The following is a 17163-nucleotide window of genomic DNA, read 5'->3' on the forward strand; positions in this document are numbered from 1 at the left end:
CTTCTGGTCCTTTCCATGTTTTTCTAGCACAGCCCCAAGAGTCATGCCTTATGCCAAAAAGAATATCATGGGAAGACATTAATCTCAAACGTTTAAAAGGTAACATAAACCAAAAGATCAGATACACCTTAGTAAGGCTTCGTAAATTAACAATTAAAAGGCTAAACGAGAACCAGTGAACATCTCCTTCAGAATAAAAATTCAAACACCTACAAAACTAATACTACCAGAACAATCAATAGAATACCATGATGATTGGCGGTTCAGCACTAGCGGCTAGGGCTATTCAAACAAAAAACAAAAACAAAAAAGGAAATTACACAATTATTTTGCTCTTATAAGGGATGATCCTTTATTCTCTCCATTTGCTAGGATTAGATTGAATCAAGATTCAAGAATTCATGAAGGGAAATCAAATTCAGGATTGGAGGACTATAGGTACATAGCTTCACTTGTAATTGCACTCAGCCATGCCGAATTTCCACCAGAAATCACGATCTGAATAAGTTAGCTTCTGCCAAATCCAGAGCATGTATCAAAGTGCCCCAAAGTGTGGGACAATACCTGATTTCATATTTACATAAAACAAGTTTGCTTCATTGCTAGATATAATAGCCACTAGCACGTGAACCTTAATGCTTCAACTGCTAAAAAAGCTAAGCATTTGTGGAGGGTCATTCATACCAGTTAGCATTTAGAAAATCCAAGATCTTGACATGTATTCAGCTTTTCTGCGGAATGGCCTGCAAGCAGGTTTATGCCAATGGCTTCATAACCTCTGAACTTATAACTCGAGCTGCTTTTGGTTTTTACTATCCGCAAGGCCCACCAGGAAATCAGTAAATATGTGTTCATATCCCGGCATTTTTCCATAACCTGATAGATGGAAGTGTCAATTTCACAATTAGAATGAATTGTATCCCAGGTTAAGTAAAATGATCAATCTTGAAGTTTTGTACTTGGTGCTTACTGGGAAGAGAGGGTGGTTCAGGCAGCTATATAACAACATTCAAGATAGATGAAGAAACTAACCAGGGAAGTAATTTATGTCGATTACATAGAACAGATCTCTTTTCCCATGCTCACGGATAATATCAATATTGAACAGCTGAAGCCCCTGAAAAATACAGCAAGGGTCAGAAGCAGAGGTATGTCTAGAGATAACATGCTATAAAAAGGCGGACACAATGAACAACAGGGAATTACCATTCGGCGGCGAAGTTCCCCAACAAGTCTCTCAAGCATCGGTCTAGGAGGAAGCTCTGAAACAAACCAAATACAGTGCAAACGTAAAACACTCAAATAGAGGCTTTCCATACTTTGTAAAATACAAACTCTCCTTACACCCAACAAAAGATTGTTCAGGACAAAATATATTGTTACCCCCTCCAACCTCAACACCACCAACAGAAAAGAGGCTATTGAAGACAAATAAGTACGGAGTAATTCACTTTAAAATGAGTCAGCAGTTAAGTGACTAATTTCGCATCAAATAATTTGACCACAACAGCTCCTCTCGTGGAGAACTATTTTAAATGACAAAAGGTTTCCATGAAATCCACAATATAACCCACATCCAGCATTCCAGCATGTCATAAGCAGTGTGATTATCATATCATTTTCTTTCAGTTGTCATTTCAGACACTGGGAAAGCTATATGAGCCAGCAGTAGCACAATTGGCCTCAGAACTCTAATTTTCCTTAGTTGGTGTATGGTAACATAGTCTTACCAGCAATACCAGGCTCTAGATCTGCCTCATCAGCACTTGCTGCAGCACATGAAACCCTTGGAAACTGGAAAACCCCAGCATACTTTGAAAGCTCTCTCTTGCAGACATCTGGTAAAGAGAATCGCCTTACAACTTTTATAGCATTCCCAACAACATAGACTTTAAACATGACACCACCTGCATTGAAACAAAAGAAGTGATTGATATCTTTGGTTACCTACAGACGAACTAGGAAGGGCGGGGAAAAAAGACATACGGAGTACTATGTTAATATATCAAAATAACTTACCATGGTTAACAAACTCCTGAAGAATCAATGGAGGCTCAAGATTCGATAGAGAGACATTATCATAAGCAAGGAATAGCTCGTGTGACTTTGCACTTCCATCCACAAACAATGGTTTCGACACTGCAATACAATCCAAAAGCCCAAGTTCAATTCACTGAACAAATACCAACATACCAAGGACACGAGAATCTTGAAGCCATTCCAAAGTTAATGTTGCATTCTATTTTCTATATCCATAAACATTTCTGTCTTCCAACATGGAAACTAAACCAAGAAAAATAAATTGCTAGCCAAATGCCAAGGTTCTTTTGCAACTGACAAAGCAAACCTGTTCAATGCACGTAGGGGCAACCAGGCAACTAGGCAAGCATCTAAATATTTTTCATTATCACAAAATGTAAACAATCATATATACCACCATTGTTTTATACACCATTCAAGAACCAAGACTCATTGTCATTCATGCATCATCAACGTTCTCATGCTTTACAATTATAAGCCTTTCAAACAACCAACACTTGAGAGAGCACTAAATGCCAACACTACATTATAAAATAGAAACACAATAATCCAAATATGCATGATATAGGTGTACTACAATTTAAACAGTTCGCACATCCTGTGGGCAATGATAGAACCACTATGTAATTTTCTCGAGTATCTGAGGCTCTCTACCATTAAAAAAGCAGTACAACTATTGATTTACAATGGACAGAAACAGAGCACAGGATGCATACCTAATGGGAGTTTCAATCCAGCTTTAGCAACCTCGGCAGGAATCAACGTAGGATCTTTCTCGATAACCAGCTGTTTAGGCACACATACCCTGCCTAACGGATATAAAATAATAGATAATACATCAGGTCAACACGATAAACATCTATACCACCAGAAGACAAATGAGATCACGGAACGAGAATCCAAATAAGTAAGCCAACTTTTTGAAAAAATTAAACTTGAGAAGTACAAGAATATTTCCAACCAATAGAGAAATATAAGGAAAATGGAGAAAGTATTGTTCTCCTTATAAATATTAGAAAGATCTTATTAAAATCAGATAAATGTCAGCACTCAGCAACATGTAACAGTGTTTACCATAAGAATCAGCCAAGCCCAAAGCAGCTACATCTTCAAGCATGGACTGTCTATTTCTCACACATTGTATCGCATAAGGAGGATCAAGAACCATTACATCTGGATGCTTGAGTCTGTAATCCTTCAAAATGAAATTGGACAGGGAAAATGGTAAGATTGAAGTTCAACATTCTGTGGGAAAGCTTCACTTGAAAGGCATATAACTCAGTAAACACCTTAGTACATGAGACAAATACAATGACCAAGATAGCAATTTGTGTCTAGATTTAGTTTTCTATTTATTTATTATATTCATTCCTTTGTAGAAGTAGTATCTTGAAAGCTAATGTTTGTCAAACTGTCAAAGAGAGATATAATAACAAGTATTGAAAAACTTTCTAATGCATTCAGTCTTCATAACTGTGGCAACCTCAGTATTACAAAATTGGTATTTTTCAGGTGTTGCACATCATGTCGACACAGTTGCAATGTGACATGATAGACTGGAAATTCTCAACTTCCTTATCAGAATGGGTTTATAAAAAAATTCTTAGATATTACGTACAGTTATAGAACTTTAAACAGCATATCAAGATAATCTGTAAAGAAAGAGACTTCAAACATTCGTAGTGACTTAAGTGTGGCCCAAAGTTTTCTTATAGGTGAATTTCAAAAATATAAACAGTAATACACTTAACTTGAGCTTCGAGTTACAATGGCTAATGCAGATATGACAGCTTATGACACACGGTGTGATTTTAAATACAACTTATGGAAAAACATTTTCACACAACAGCATGTTGAATTACTTTACATAACGGACTTAATGTAACAAAAAGGTCATTAATTTATTTCACCTTCCAGACTATCTCATCCATTGCTCAAACCCATGCATAGTGCAAACACCAAAAACTGACACCACATACAATCATTAACAACTTTACTTTCTTCACTTCATGCAAGCAGAGTTTCCTCTTTAACTTAGAATTGCAGAAACACATTTAATAAAAGAGCAAAGATAAAAGGAAATCTCTGTGAAATCAGTTACCTAGAGAAAGATAAAATATAATATAAACTCAGCATTAGCCAGTGACTAAAAGCATTCATGGCTTAAGGCTCCGCTCACCCAACCCTCCCTCCCCCACCACCAAAAGCAACATTATAATTAGAGCTCTAATCCCTAAAATTGGGTAACTCTTATGCGTAAAATGACAGTGTATCAATAGTACGTGTAATATATTCTTACTTGATTAGAAGTATAAAAGTTAAGTTTTACCGGACAAGGTGAATTACTCTCGACGACCTTAAGATTAACTATGCACTTCATACATTAGAGCACAGAGCCACTGCTCAAGAAGCTCCATAATGGTGAAAGAGAGAGGACACAATGGGGTGGGGAAGAGATAGAGGAAGAGGCATTGGAAGAGATAAAAGGAGGAGTGAGGAAAGAAAAGGAAGAACCAAACACCTCCCATGAGGTACTGATTCTAGGAAATCCATGGGTTTGAATTCTTACCTTATATCTTACACCTAGAAGCAGGCTCGGAAAGATGTTATCCTTCTATTACTTGAAGGTACTTATTAACAAAGAAATTAAGGCACTAAGATCTAAAACTCTGCCTTCTTCTTCAACCATCAACATGAATCTCCAGCGCTTATCCTTAAGAAACAGCTACTAAACACTCCATAGCCCAATCCTTTAAAGGCCTCCCTTAGAGTTATTCTAAGATCCCAATAGTCACCACTCACCTGCCTATTGCTCCACATCTTCCTAGCCAACAAATATCATATTCTCTCCTACCTATGTCAATAGCTGTCTGACCGTGATTTTTATTCAACACCATACACTTCTATTCCTCCCAATACTTAATCTAGGTAGGTGCGTAGGGCTGTATTGGTCAACTTCTCCCCAGCATCAAATTTACCAATAGGGCTGCACCTATAGTCAACTACTTATTGGGTTTTAGCTGTGATTGAAGCTCACTTCAATTCAACCTTTTTAGTAAAGATAAGCATTGATGAGGATAGCCTAAGCAATAAAGCAGATATACATTTATAAGGAGTAATAACTGAGGAGCTAGCAACTTTATCTACTCAGTAAAACATTATAGCTGAGACAGCAATAGACATACATTAGGGACAGGCAAACAGCTCATTTTTATTAGTTTGCTGCTCCTTATAACCTACATCAACCGTTCAATTGGCCATCAATTAAGCCAATTATGTCATATCAGCATAATTAGAAACCAGATTTTTCCCGACACAAAACTGGATTGCAGAAAATAAAAGGTTCCAAGTTACCAAGACCAGAACCAACAGCATACTAAGACAAAAACTAGTCATATCAGCATATACAGTTCAAGGCAGTGGTACCCCAAGAATGGATTCAGCAATGCAGTATTTTTTTAGCAGCCAGACCTAATAACTCCTGGATAAGTTATCCAGATTGACGCAGAAAATCAACCCTCACTTGTCTGAACTCTTCAATGACCAAGCATAAATATCTTGTGATGGTTCATGATGTACAGAGCATGATTCTGCAAATTATGTCAGGCAACAATAAGTTTTAACTAACATAGGAACATATGTCACTTATATGTTCCACCAATCAATTTCATATGAGATCCAAACTATCCAAAAGAACATTATTGTTATATAACAAGCTGAAAACCACCCAGAATAATCAGATATATCAGGAAGCACAGCATCATAAGAAGTGACACATGAGATGATTATCAGCATTGCTAGATATGTTATCTCAAAGAATGACTTACTTCAAGAAGTTGGCTCCATTCATTGCTCAGTAGCTGTAAGAAACAAAAGATTAATCAGAGAGAGTGATATGCAGCTAAAGCTAAAGCAAAAGCAACTAGAAGAATTAGCTCGTATTAAGCATGAATGAATTTACAAAAGATAATATTGATCATGTTTGATGATAAAAAAGACAATTTTTGGGAAACATTGCTACCGGAAATACCCCGGATATACTATACTAAAAGCCTACAACTCACCCCTTCAGCCCGCTAGAAAACAAATTTGTATATTTTTTTCAAACTAAACAAGTAATAACATTTGCCAAAGCTTAGATTTTGACCTCTTTGTTATATGAAATGTCTACGAATAAAACTCAACAAAGCCAATGAATTGAAGAACACTGTGGATAAAGAAAGACATCCTTCAAACAAAAGCCTAAGTATTGAAAAGTGCACTGTGTTGGAATACAAAAGGACACTAGTTATTTTAAAAAATAATAAAAGAATGCAAAGTCAAGTATCAAAATATATAGACTGACCTTGTGCAAAACAATGTCAAATGGACCTTGCTCTGCCAATGGCCTGTGTTGGTCAATGGGAACAAATATAATCCCCTTGTCTCTGCATCAAAACAAGCTACATTTAAATTGATTCTAGAAAATACAAATGATACCAAATTTTTGCATATTGGCTTCTTTTTCATCAAACAACAATTGACATCACATACTCATTACAAAGAGCTTGGATAAGACACAAAATTAGACAAATATAGAAAGAAAATTAAACAGCTGTTAAATCATTGATTGTATCTTTTTAACACGAAATGCCGAAAACTTCACTATATAAATCCATGAGGCAATGCAATCAACTGTAAAACACTACTTATCATCAAATACTTCCAATAGTGTTTTGTGTACAGTAACAAACTAGTCCATTGGTACAGTAAAAGAATGGATAAGAATACTTCGTATTCTTACTATATCAACAGTATTATTAGACAAGTTAGGTAATTTAGGTACCATAAACTCAAAAATTCTCAAAATCATTGACTCCGACTTAGTCTTATTAGGGCGGGAGCATATATGCCATGGAATATTCAACATAATACTTATTAAAAGCAATTTAATTACTATGCAATATTTATCTTACACAAGCTTCCAAAATAATATCTGATCCTCATGATTGCAAGCAGACAACAATGGCGGTTAAACAAACTGACAAAATAAAAATTCAATAATCTGAAATTTGATCGAATGAAACAAAAAGAAATGCGTAGTTATATACCTAGCAATGAGTTCAAACTTAGGTTGCAAGAAACTCTGCTTCTTCTTCGTCGTTAACGCATAACCAACAACAACTTGCTGAGAAAACCCTAAATTAATCGAATTTGAAACCGAATTCATTTCTTCACCACTTTCTCTCTCCTCTTCATACTCAAATTCTTTGATCTCTCCGTCTAACCTCATACCCGGCGAACAATCGAAAGCCAAAAACAAATCCAAATTCCGTCAAACAAACACCAAATTCAAGCTGAAATTCGAGGTATTACACAATCAAAAATGGCGAAAACTCAATTTCTCAACAGTGATCGAAATTTCTGCAAAGTATCAGTCAACGATGATTACTTTCTCTCTCTAAAAATCCTTCACTTTTTCTCTCTCTAGGATAATTTTCCTGTTAATAGCGTGTGGAAAATGCATAAAAAAAGCGAAGAATTACGAAGAAAAAGAGGCGAATATTCTGAAATTTGCAGAATTTGTGAGGATGAAGAAGATGAAGGAGGAGAGAGAAAAGGAGAAAATTGGGGAAATGAAGAGAATTTAAGTATCAAATTCAGCAAAGAGCTTTGGAATGTTCCATTGGTCTATATTATTAGTGGATTTTTTATTTTTATTTTTTTACTTGGTTGTCCTTCATTGTTCTTATCTACTTGTACTAGATTTTTTTTTTCCCTTTGTTTTAATTTGGTGAAGTATTTGATCTCTTGTGAAAATTATCTCTTGCCACTTGTGAAAAGTATGATGCAATTTGCACGAGGCTAATGTCAATAGAGACATTTGTATTTTTGTACTAACACAAGGATATAGTGAAATGGTAGTACACATCCAACATATAAAACGTCGGTCGGTTTTAAAAGTAAACCCGTTATTTTTCCATTTCTTCCTAATCTACTTTGATATAGTGTCTTTTATTTGCTTCATTCTCGTTATCTTTAGCTATTGAACCAATTGTACATACAAATTCATCTATTCACAAGTAGAATAGTATGTATGTTAGTGCATTTCTAGTCGTAGGTTATTTCTATTTCGAGGTGTCATGGAAACAAACAACAATATGATTGATTTAGCATTTAAGGGTTTTTTTTAAAAAAAAATATATTTAAATATATCTTCATTAATCGCTACTCTTTAAAAAAAAAAAAAAAAAGTTTTTTAGCATACTTTTATTCAAACTAGTAAACGTGTTGAATTATTTTTGTTTTAAGCCAATTATAAATACAAATAAGTATCTATCTTATAATGAATTTATTTTGCTTTAAACAATCCTAATAAGTTAAGGAAACCACACCCTAAATAATGGTAAATAGATGTTATCCTTTAAGTAGTACATGCCGATGCAAGATGGGTAAACAATAAACACAATAAGGGAACAACAATAAGGTTCTTATTATATCCCAATTTATTAGTTCACGCTATTAATATGTTAGGTTTTTTTTTTTTAACGGATATTTATGTATTAGTTAGTACTGAGTCTACAATAATTAATTTTTAGGGATTTTTTTTTTCATCAATGTTTCATGAATTAATATAGAATCCTGATCCATTAAGGCGTACGATTATCATTTATCAAACATATTTCTATATGACTATATCTCATTTTACATGTCAATTAATTCTAATTCATATTCAATACCCTTCTCGAACAATATCATATCAATACTTTCCAAATATTAAGAAGAAATCGTGCACGCATAGCCTCTATGTCTTGCCTTGTATAGTTGGTTTTATATCACTTGTCAATTTGTCATCTTTGTCTACCACCCTCGTCAACCGCCACCTACACGGCTAATATCATACCAATTCACCCAAAAAAAATTTCCCAAAAATATACAAAGTATTAGTATATATGGTCCAAACTCATTACAAGACAATATTAACACACATCACATATTTTTTATTTCTTTTGGTAACAATTACCCAAAACTCGTGGTCATAAACAAGCTAACTACGTAGCACAATATTCCACTCGTAACACAATTTGCGCCGCCACAAACTCCGCCTTACTCCGCTCTATAACACGCCGTCAGCCACCTCTTAGGGGAGGGAATCATTCCCTTTAACTCTTTATTTCTTCTTTCCTTTGTTTTACGTAATGGAATTGGTTTCCCATTCCCTTTGATTGTCTTTTCTTTGTTTGTTTGCTTGTTTGGTTCATAAAGTTAGAGAAATCTAGAAAAAGAGAGAATTTTTAATTTTTAGAAAGAAAGAAGAAAATGGTGGCAATGGCTTCTATGCAAATGATGAAACCTACTATTTCTTCTTTCCCGAGTTCATCAAGGTTTGAATTGGATTCCGAAGTTCAGAGGAAAGGAATTATCCGGTTGAAAAGAAGGGGATTTGCTGCTAGGAATTTGGTGAACAGGGTTTTTTCTAAATTACAAGATGGTGATGATCGTCCTAGCAACAGTAGCAGTAAGCTCTTACTTTCCTTTCTTGATTTCCTAACTATTTTTTAATTATTAATTGATTAAGATTGATTTGGGAATTGTTCTAATAGTTATAAATTTAGTTGTCACGTTACTAGTTCAAATTAAGCTAATGCTATCAACGTGACTATTAATTCAGGGCCGAGGGGACTAGGGGTTACTTAAATTAGTTATATACTTCATATACCCTGAATTAAGTCAGTTTCTTGGCAAAAAGATTGAAACTTTATGATGGATTAGGGGTTTGGCTTATTTGTTTGTTAGTAATTGTTTATGATAATTCTTTGAGTTGTTATATGTGATAGTGGATTTAGGTAAGAAAAGGGTAATAAATAGGGCAATAGTGGATACTTCCTATTTGTGGAGCAATGGAGCATTATGTCATGTATATGAATATGATAATTGGAACAATGACAGTCATTTGGAGTTTAATAATTATAGATTTATAATAATTGGAATAAGGGATACATTTGTCTGTAAGATACTATGTTTAATGTCGGGAATCAATGCCAGCTTGTTTTCAGGATCATGTAAGCAAAGTTTTGAACTTGTGATGGTTGTGAATTTGGGTTGAGTGATTTTGAAGTTTTTTTATGGTTCAAGTTAAATGTGTTTACTTATATTTACGAGAATTGTTTGATTATTTCAAGATAAAAAGAGTGTGTGTTTGTGTAAACTTACTGTTTTATGATGTTAATTGAATTATGTGTGCATGAAATTGCTATTTCATGGCTTTGAATCATGATGAATAGTTCATTTGAGTCTTAATAAAAGGGATTGAGAGGCACCATCTCATTGAAAAAGCTGAATAAGTTGATGTGAATTGATAAAATGTCTTAGAACACCAACCAATATGTTAATCGATTGATATTTAGTTGTATTTACTGTCTAGTGACAGACTGACAGTAAGATCGTGCCTCAAATATGTTAACTGCATATTTTCAATGATCATGGTCGTGCTGAAGCTTTGCCTGTGCTTGAAACATCATAATGAGTGGTTACGATATTTTGATCTGGGAATGTTGCTTAAGGGGATTGTGACTTCTTTTTTAATGATATGCAAACGCTATAAAAGATATAAAGTACTTGGTATATATTTACAAGGAGCACAAGGTTTGGTTGTTTACTTTGATTTGGGGTGCATGAAGCTTTGAGCACTTTATATGCTTTATAGTGATTTCAGATTTCACTCAGGTAGAATTACAGTTGTAAATGATTAGGCTTTCTTTTAACCCTGTGTATGATTTCCTTGTAGACAACGAACCTCCTGAATCTTTGTTTATGAAGGAGCTACGAAGACGAGGCATTACACCCACATCACTGCTTGAGGAGAGCAATAGGAGCAAAATTGAGGAAGAGATAACAGAAGATGGATCTGACAGGTTGTATTCAAAGAGAAATGCAGTTGCGACTGATTCAGACAAAAGCTTGACTAATCAAAGAGAGCAATCAATGGCACTGAACAGTGAAGGCCTTGAGGTTAACCATAATTTATTTTTGATGCTTTGCTTATTGAAATATCCAAGCTTTACAAAAGACCTATTGTCTTTTTTGTTCAATTGTTCCCTGCCTCTCTCTTTTGTTCTGTAAGCTGCTTTTCTGTCCTCATGGTTTCCCTTTTTTGTCTCTGCATTGTGTGGAAATAGATTTGTTTGTATCAATTGCAGCGACTTAGTTATGGTATTTGCCCCCTCTTTGTGTATCATCAATTTGATGCCCAAAATCAGACACATGGGTGCATGACCTTGCCATTATTTTGTCTGAAGTGATTTTGGGACAAGCCAGGTAACCTCGGAGTGGCAAATTACTATAGTTAAAAGTTAGTGTAGTGTGAATTTCTGTATTTGCCATTCATTGCTTGGTTTCTTCTAATTAATCACCCTTCTTAACTCTGTCCACACATTTTTCATTAGTTGAATTGATTCATTCATGATTATATCTCTTACTAAGGTGCACCAATTTCATTCCAGTACTTGCTTTACTTGTCTATCTAATTGCTAAAATTTTCCCTACGTTTGTTTAATCCAGGGCTTAATTCCCCGTGCTAAACTTTTATTGACACTTGGTGGAACATTCTTCTTGGCATTTTGGCCTCTAATAATTTTGACAGTTGGTTCTTTTGCTGCTCTCTATCTGGTAAGCCTTTCTAGCAATAAAATTGTACGCCTATCTTTTGAGAATGAGTAACTACAGTTACTGAGCAGAATCAATGGAATATTAGTAGAACAAGGGATGAATGTGATTTAACAATTCTGAAAAACAGCAATAGATTGTTTGACACATGCTTTCTAGTGGTTTGCTTTCTCATGTTGGCAATGGTTCCAACATGGAATTAGTGGGTGAATGTTGTTCTTTAATGACAGTCTGAAGTCTGAACAATTGATAGTGTACTTTTGTTAAGAAAGTGGGGGGAGGGTATACAACTTGAACATGTAATAGTGTAATACGAGGATATCTATGTCCTGCTTATGATGATCAGGTCTATAAGATGAACTGGGGGGCAGGTTACAGATATTGAAGTCTTATAAACAATCTGGCTACTTTGCGTAAAGTGATGATGGCAGACTAAGATAAATATCAGATGTTTGTGCACTATGATCACTACAAAAAGAGTATATTGTAGATGCTCGTCAATATATATTTTGTCCCTTGATTAATGACTTGCTGGGATGCAATAGAATATGATTGTTCATTTTATACTCCCTTATACTGTCTAATTCTCGATGCAGTACTTTGGGCCAACTTTCGTTCATGATGGGACTGATACTACAGCTTCTCTCCCTCAATATATTGATCCATACGAACTTCTGCAAGAAGATAGAATCATTCAATAGGTTTTCATTGTTGATCAAAATGGTGGCATTCATCTGCAAATACCAAAACTTGATGGCAGGTTATTAGTAGGGTTCCTCATCTTCAAGCTCATTTTGCAAGCAAAAGAATTGTAACTCATGTCCATCCTTTTCCTGCCTTGTATGTAACTGTTTATACATATTAGTGTATGTATGTATGAATGTATTATGCCAAAATATAAGAAGAATTATATTGGTAAATGGAATGCTCAAAATTGATTCATCTCTCCAAGTGATAGAATCAAACAAGTTACGAAAATTACACTTTAAACATTCAAGTCACTCGTAAAGTAACTAATAAAATATAATGTAATTCAAAATAAAAATTTATAATAACCAGATAACGACAATTCAATTTAAATATTTAATCAACACACTTGACGCAATAATCTTTCTGGTTGAAAGTACCCCTGCCTTAGTTGAATCTGGAATCTGCCATCACAAGTTCCTGGCATACACTAAAGAAGTGATCTCATTCAAGTTCTTGCCTTGGTGGTCATGATGTCCAAGCGCACATTGCGCATACCGTAATACAGAAGAAGCCCTTCTAACAGGAATTCAATTAGGCATTCAAATATTCAATACAAGTTAAATATGGAGGTTTTTTAAGATCAGAGATAATTCAGACTAGGCATCCAGGTTTGAGCTACACAGTTAACCATCGTCGTAGCCACCTTAATCTTAATAAAAGGACTTGTGAAACATTATACAAAAGCCGGTGGCTTAATCTTGACTGACAGTGTCTCTAAACTAGGATCATTCAGCTTACCTAAAAGCATAACCTTTAATAATTAATAAATTTTATAAACTATACGATATGAGCCAGTATTACTCCTTATAATCATTCGCATGGTAGCTTCAAGATGTATAACTTAGGCTATCATCAAGGCAATTCATACAAATAATCAACTAAGCTAAGGCGGATTCAACAGATTAAAGCTAAAAAAGAACTAGCTCAGTGAAATTGATTCAATGTCACCATGACAAAAACCATTCCTAATATTGCAAACAAAACTCAGTATATTCTTAGCACTGCAATCTTTAAAATAGGTACTTAAAACTTTAAATAAACAAAACGACATCAAAAACGACAATAAAATGCCTAAGTAAATTAAGCCTTGTCACTCTTGGAAAGATTTGCGGCAGCTTGACCACGAAGACGACCAGTCCTCCTGGCGGCAATAAGACCAACCTTCTGCCCTGGTGGTGCATCTCTACGAACAGTACTGGCATGACCAATATGCTGGTGGTTACCTCCTCCGTGGGGATGCTCAACTGGATTCATAGCAACACCACGAACCTTAGGCCAGCAGTTCCTCTTCACTCTGTACTTGTGGTATGCATTTCCGGCCTTAAGAAGAGGCTTCTCAGTACGACCTCCACCAGCAACCTGACCGATCATAGCACGGCAACCACTTGGGACAATCTTCTTGGAACCAGATGGGAGCTTGATCCTACAACAGAGAATAGATTTCGTTAAATAGGTCCGATCAGAATTTATAAATAGAGTTGATAAGATCATTGGCAGCTCCAGTTGACAAGGAGTAGCTATTACAAGTTTACAACCACACTCAAAGATTACTAAAACAAAATTCAATACCTCAATTACCACAGATCATGCTAAAAGCTTACTTGCATTTCCTTAATCCACATCACAACATATCATGCTACACAATGATACAAAATACAAACAAAATCAAATGGCATAATTATGAAATACTCTGCCTTGGGAACATGATTTGAAGGCTGGAATTTAAAGAGATTAGTAACTCCAACAAGAGTTTTATACTTATATCAACCTATAACCTAAAACCTTCGCAACATCAACATTTCATTGAACTAACTTATTGAACAATCGTCTGCAAATCATCAATACATACTTCTAAGCTCAACCCAATTAGTCATTTCAAAAACAGCCACATTAATCAATCGTAAAACAAGTATCAACATAATCAAAACCCAACAAAACACTGTCATTAACATAAATATCAATTAAACTCCATAATAATTAACCAAATCATACAAAAAGATCCAATTTTTCAATCCTAAAACAAAAACCCCAATCAAAAATCACCATAAATATAATCTAAAATAAAAAACAATAAACCAAAACACAAACAAATCATAAAACAAGATCCCACCTTTCAATTCCAACACAGAAAAACATAGAACAAAAATCAAAAACCCAGAAAACAAAAAAAATGAAATAAAAAATCTGAGAGAAGAAAGAGAAATATACCTAGAAGTATCATTATCAGGGTTGTGAGAGATAACAATAGCATAATCCCCAGAAGCACGAGCAAGAACACCACGATCACCAACATGATGTTCAACATTACAAACAACAGCTCCTTCAGGAATAGATCTCAAAGGAAGAACATTGCCAACCATAAGATTAGCCTTCTTCCCACAATAGATGAATTGACCGGTGTACATACCCTCAGCAGCAACGAAGAGCTCTTTCTGGTGCTTGTATCTGAAAGGGTGTCGGAAAGTGACGCGAGCAAGGGGTGCACCACGACCAGGGTCGTGGATGACCTCGGTGATAACACCCTTGAGGTAGCCATTGCGCTCGCCGAAGTCGAGGGTGCGGAACTTGGCGGGACCCTTGCGGTGGTGGGTGTGGGCCTTGAAGACGGAGCCTGCTCCCTTACGTTGAGCTCGAATGACTCTTCCCATGGCGGCGGAAAGGGGAGAGAGAGAAAATGTGAGGGAGGATGAATGCGGTGGGAATGAAATGGGGGAAAGAAGGGGAGTTAGGGTTTTATGTGGCGAGTGATGGGTTAGGGTTTGTGGTTTTTGCCCTAGCTTTTTTTTTGGGCTTGTTTTTGTGGACTGGATTATTAATGGGTTTCTTAATGTTTTTTATTGGAGTTTTAATACTATCGGTTTTTTTTTGTAATTGGGTGATTTATTAGAATCAATATTGATTTTACATTAAAGTAGCCTATCATAGTTGTTTTCAAAAAAAAAAAAAAAGTAGCCTATCATAGTTTGTTCGATCCCGCGCAACAACGATCGGGAGGGGACTGGAACATGACCATCTAGAACTAATCCCCGAATCCGGATTAGCTCAAAAGGAAAATCGGGTAGAACAACAACAACAAAAAAAGGTAGCCTATCATAGGTTTGACTATTATGAAAAAATTAATTTAGGTGTTTGATCGTACTCCGTAACTTATTAAAACCTTATATGGGTTCAAAAATTTCTTTTATACTAAATTAGCTACTGAACAATTTCTTTTTTTTTTTTTTTTTTTGTTTTTACATAATATACTTAGTGAATTGCTAAATACCGCCAACATTTTTTATCAAACCGCCAACAAAAGTGATGAAGGGACAAAACTACCCTTACTCATCCCCACTTTGCTTTCTCTCTCTTAAGTGCATCAATCCTCAAACTCAACCGTCAATCACCACAAAAGCAACCATCATTGCCACCACCACTCACGCCTCCACAACCACCACCATGCCACCATGACCACAACCACCACCATCACTGCCCGCAACCTCCAAGAGGTACCAGTTTTTTTGTTTAATTTTTTGTTGTTGCCGAAATTCCCAAAGAACCAGCAGCAACAACCATTGAAGAAACAACCCACCACCTACCCTCGTCGGTAGGAAGGTGGTGGTTTCCTTTTAAATTCAGCAACCAGCACAACCGACACGCAAAACCGGTCACCCGGGACGGTAACCGGTTTCCAAAGTCGGTTGACCATGGTAACCGGCGTGCAAAACCGGTCACCCATGACGGTAACCGGTTTCGAACGCCGGTTACCATGGTCAATCGACTCTGGAATTCGGTTACTCTCCCGGGTGACCGGTTGTGTTGGTCGCCGGAGATTGTTAAAAAAAATCGAGTGAGATGACAAACTGGTATTTCCGACCACCATGATGCCATTTAATCACCTCCAATCCTTGCTGCCGCTGTCCTTCTACCTCCGGCAAATAATCGCTGCTTTCCTTCACCTCCGACGTACAGCCGCTGTTGTGGTTGGGAAGTGGTGGTTGACTTGCGCCCCTAATGAGAGAGAAACAATAAAAGAGAAAGAGGAAGATGGAGGTGGGAATATAGTAAGGGCATTGGTGTCCATTCACCTTAAATGTTGGCGGTTTTGATAAATATTGTTGGCGGTATTTAACACCCCCCTATACTTAAACAACTATGAATTAACCACTAAATAATATTTGCCAAACATTTTTTATACAACTAGCCATATACATCATGCTAATCAAACTAGATAGTCAAATCAATTTATATATATATAGCTACCAGAAAATTATTAAATATCGCTCAGTAATTATGTTGGGTCCTAATTTCACCGAAGAAAGTATGAGTCGTTGACTCGTTGTTATAGTAATTAAAAGCTAAGTTTTCCATGTTGTGATGTTCTCTTTACCTTAGTATAGAAAAATAATAAATCAAATCTATTTAGGGGTAAATTTAAGGGTGAAATCAAGAATAATTAACGGAGCAAGTTAAATTGAAATACAGAGTAGTTTAGATGAATTAAACACGGAACACCTATATCTTTCCATCAAGAATAATTAAGGGGTTAGTTATGAATCTTATCATCTACCATTTTGTTAGCATTGCATAAGGCAAATTACATCATTTTGTTACATGATAATTACAATTAACTAAAAGTATATCCTGATGTTATCATTTGGGTATATAGTTTGTGAAGTTCTTACAGTTTGTTTACAATTTAATAAAATCAATATTAATATATTATTATTAGCTAGTTTGGAACACTAA

General features: G+C 35.6%; 3 protein-coding genes across 4 annotated transcripts; 1 reads left to right on the plus strand and 2 right to left on the minus strand.

Annotated features, from left to right (window-relative positions):
* Window positions 1-162: 162 nt before the first annotated feature.
* LOC145559209 (inositol-tetrakisphosphate 1-kinase 4-like) lies at window positions 163-7768 on the minus strand. Of its 2 annotated transcripts, XR_014092681.1 has the most exons (11): window positions 7131-7768; window positions 6386-6467; window positions 5868-5900; window positions 3115-3235; window positions 2757-2849; window positions 2020-2139; window positions 1731-1907; window positions 1207-1262; window positions 1033-1117; window positions 685-876; window positions 163-564 (listed from the first exon to the last, which is right to left on the minus strand). XR_014092681.1 is itself a non-coding variant. In XM_081620645.1 (10 exons), the coding sequence occupies exons 1-10, from the start codon at window positions 7310-7312 to the stop codon at window positions 785-787; spliced, it is 1041 nt and encodes a 346-aa protein (XP_081476771.1). In that variant the 5' UTR covers window positions 7313-7768; the 3' UTR covers window positions 163-784. The 2 variants fall into 2 exon arrangements, 1 of the variants encoding a protein (XP_081476771.1); XM_081620645.1 differs by having other exon boundaries at window positions 163-876.
* Window positions 7769-8999: 1231 nt separating this feature from the next.
* Window positions 9000-12636, plus strand: LOC145559210 (uncharacterized). Its single transcript, XM_081620646.1, has 4 exons — window positions 9000-9538; window positions 10808-11031; window positions 11581-11688; window positions 12282-12636. The coding sequence occupies exons 1-4, from the start codon at window positions 9340-9342 to the stop codon at window positions 12384-12386; spliced, it is 636 nt and encodes a 211-aa protein (XP_081476772.1). The 5' UTR covers window positions 9000-9339; the 3' UTR covers window positions 12387-12636.
* Window positions 12637-13337: 701 nt separating this feature from the next.
* Window positions 13338-15154, minus strand: LOC145559212 (large ribosomal subunit protein uL2z). The gene is made up of 2 exons (XM_081620647.1): window positions 14644-15154; window positions 13338-13858 (listed from the first exon to the last, which is right to left on the minus strand). The coding sequence occupies exons 1-2, from the start codon at window positions 15081-15083 to the stop codon at window positions 13516-13518; spliced, it is 783 nt and encodes a 260-aa protein (XP_081476773.1). The 5' UTR covers window positions 15084-15154; the 3' UTR covers window positions 13338-13515.
* Window positions 15155-17163: the final 2009 nt, after the last annotated feature.

Source organism: Chenopodium album, chromosome 9, assembly GCF_948465745.1.
Source record: "Chenopodium album chromosome 9, dcCheAlbu1.1, whole genome shotgun sequence".
In the NCBI taxonomy this organism is placed as follows: domain Eukaryota; kingdom Viridiplantae; phylum Streptophyta; class Magnoliopsida; order Caryophyllales; family Amaranthaceae; genus Chenopodium; species Chenopodium album.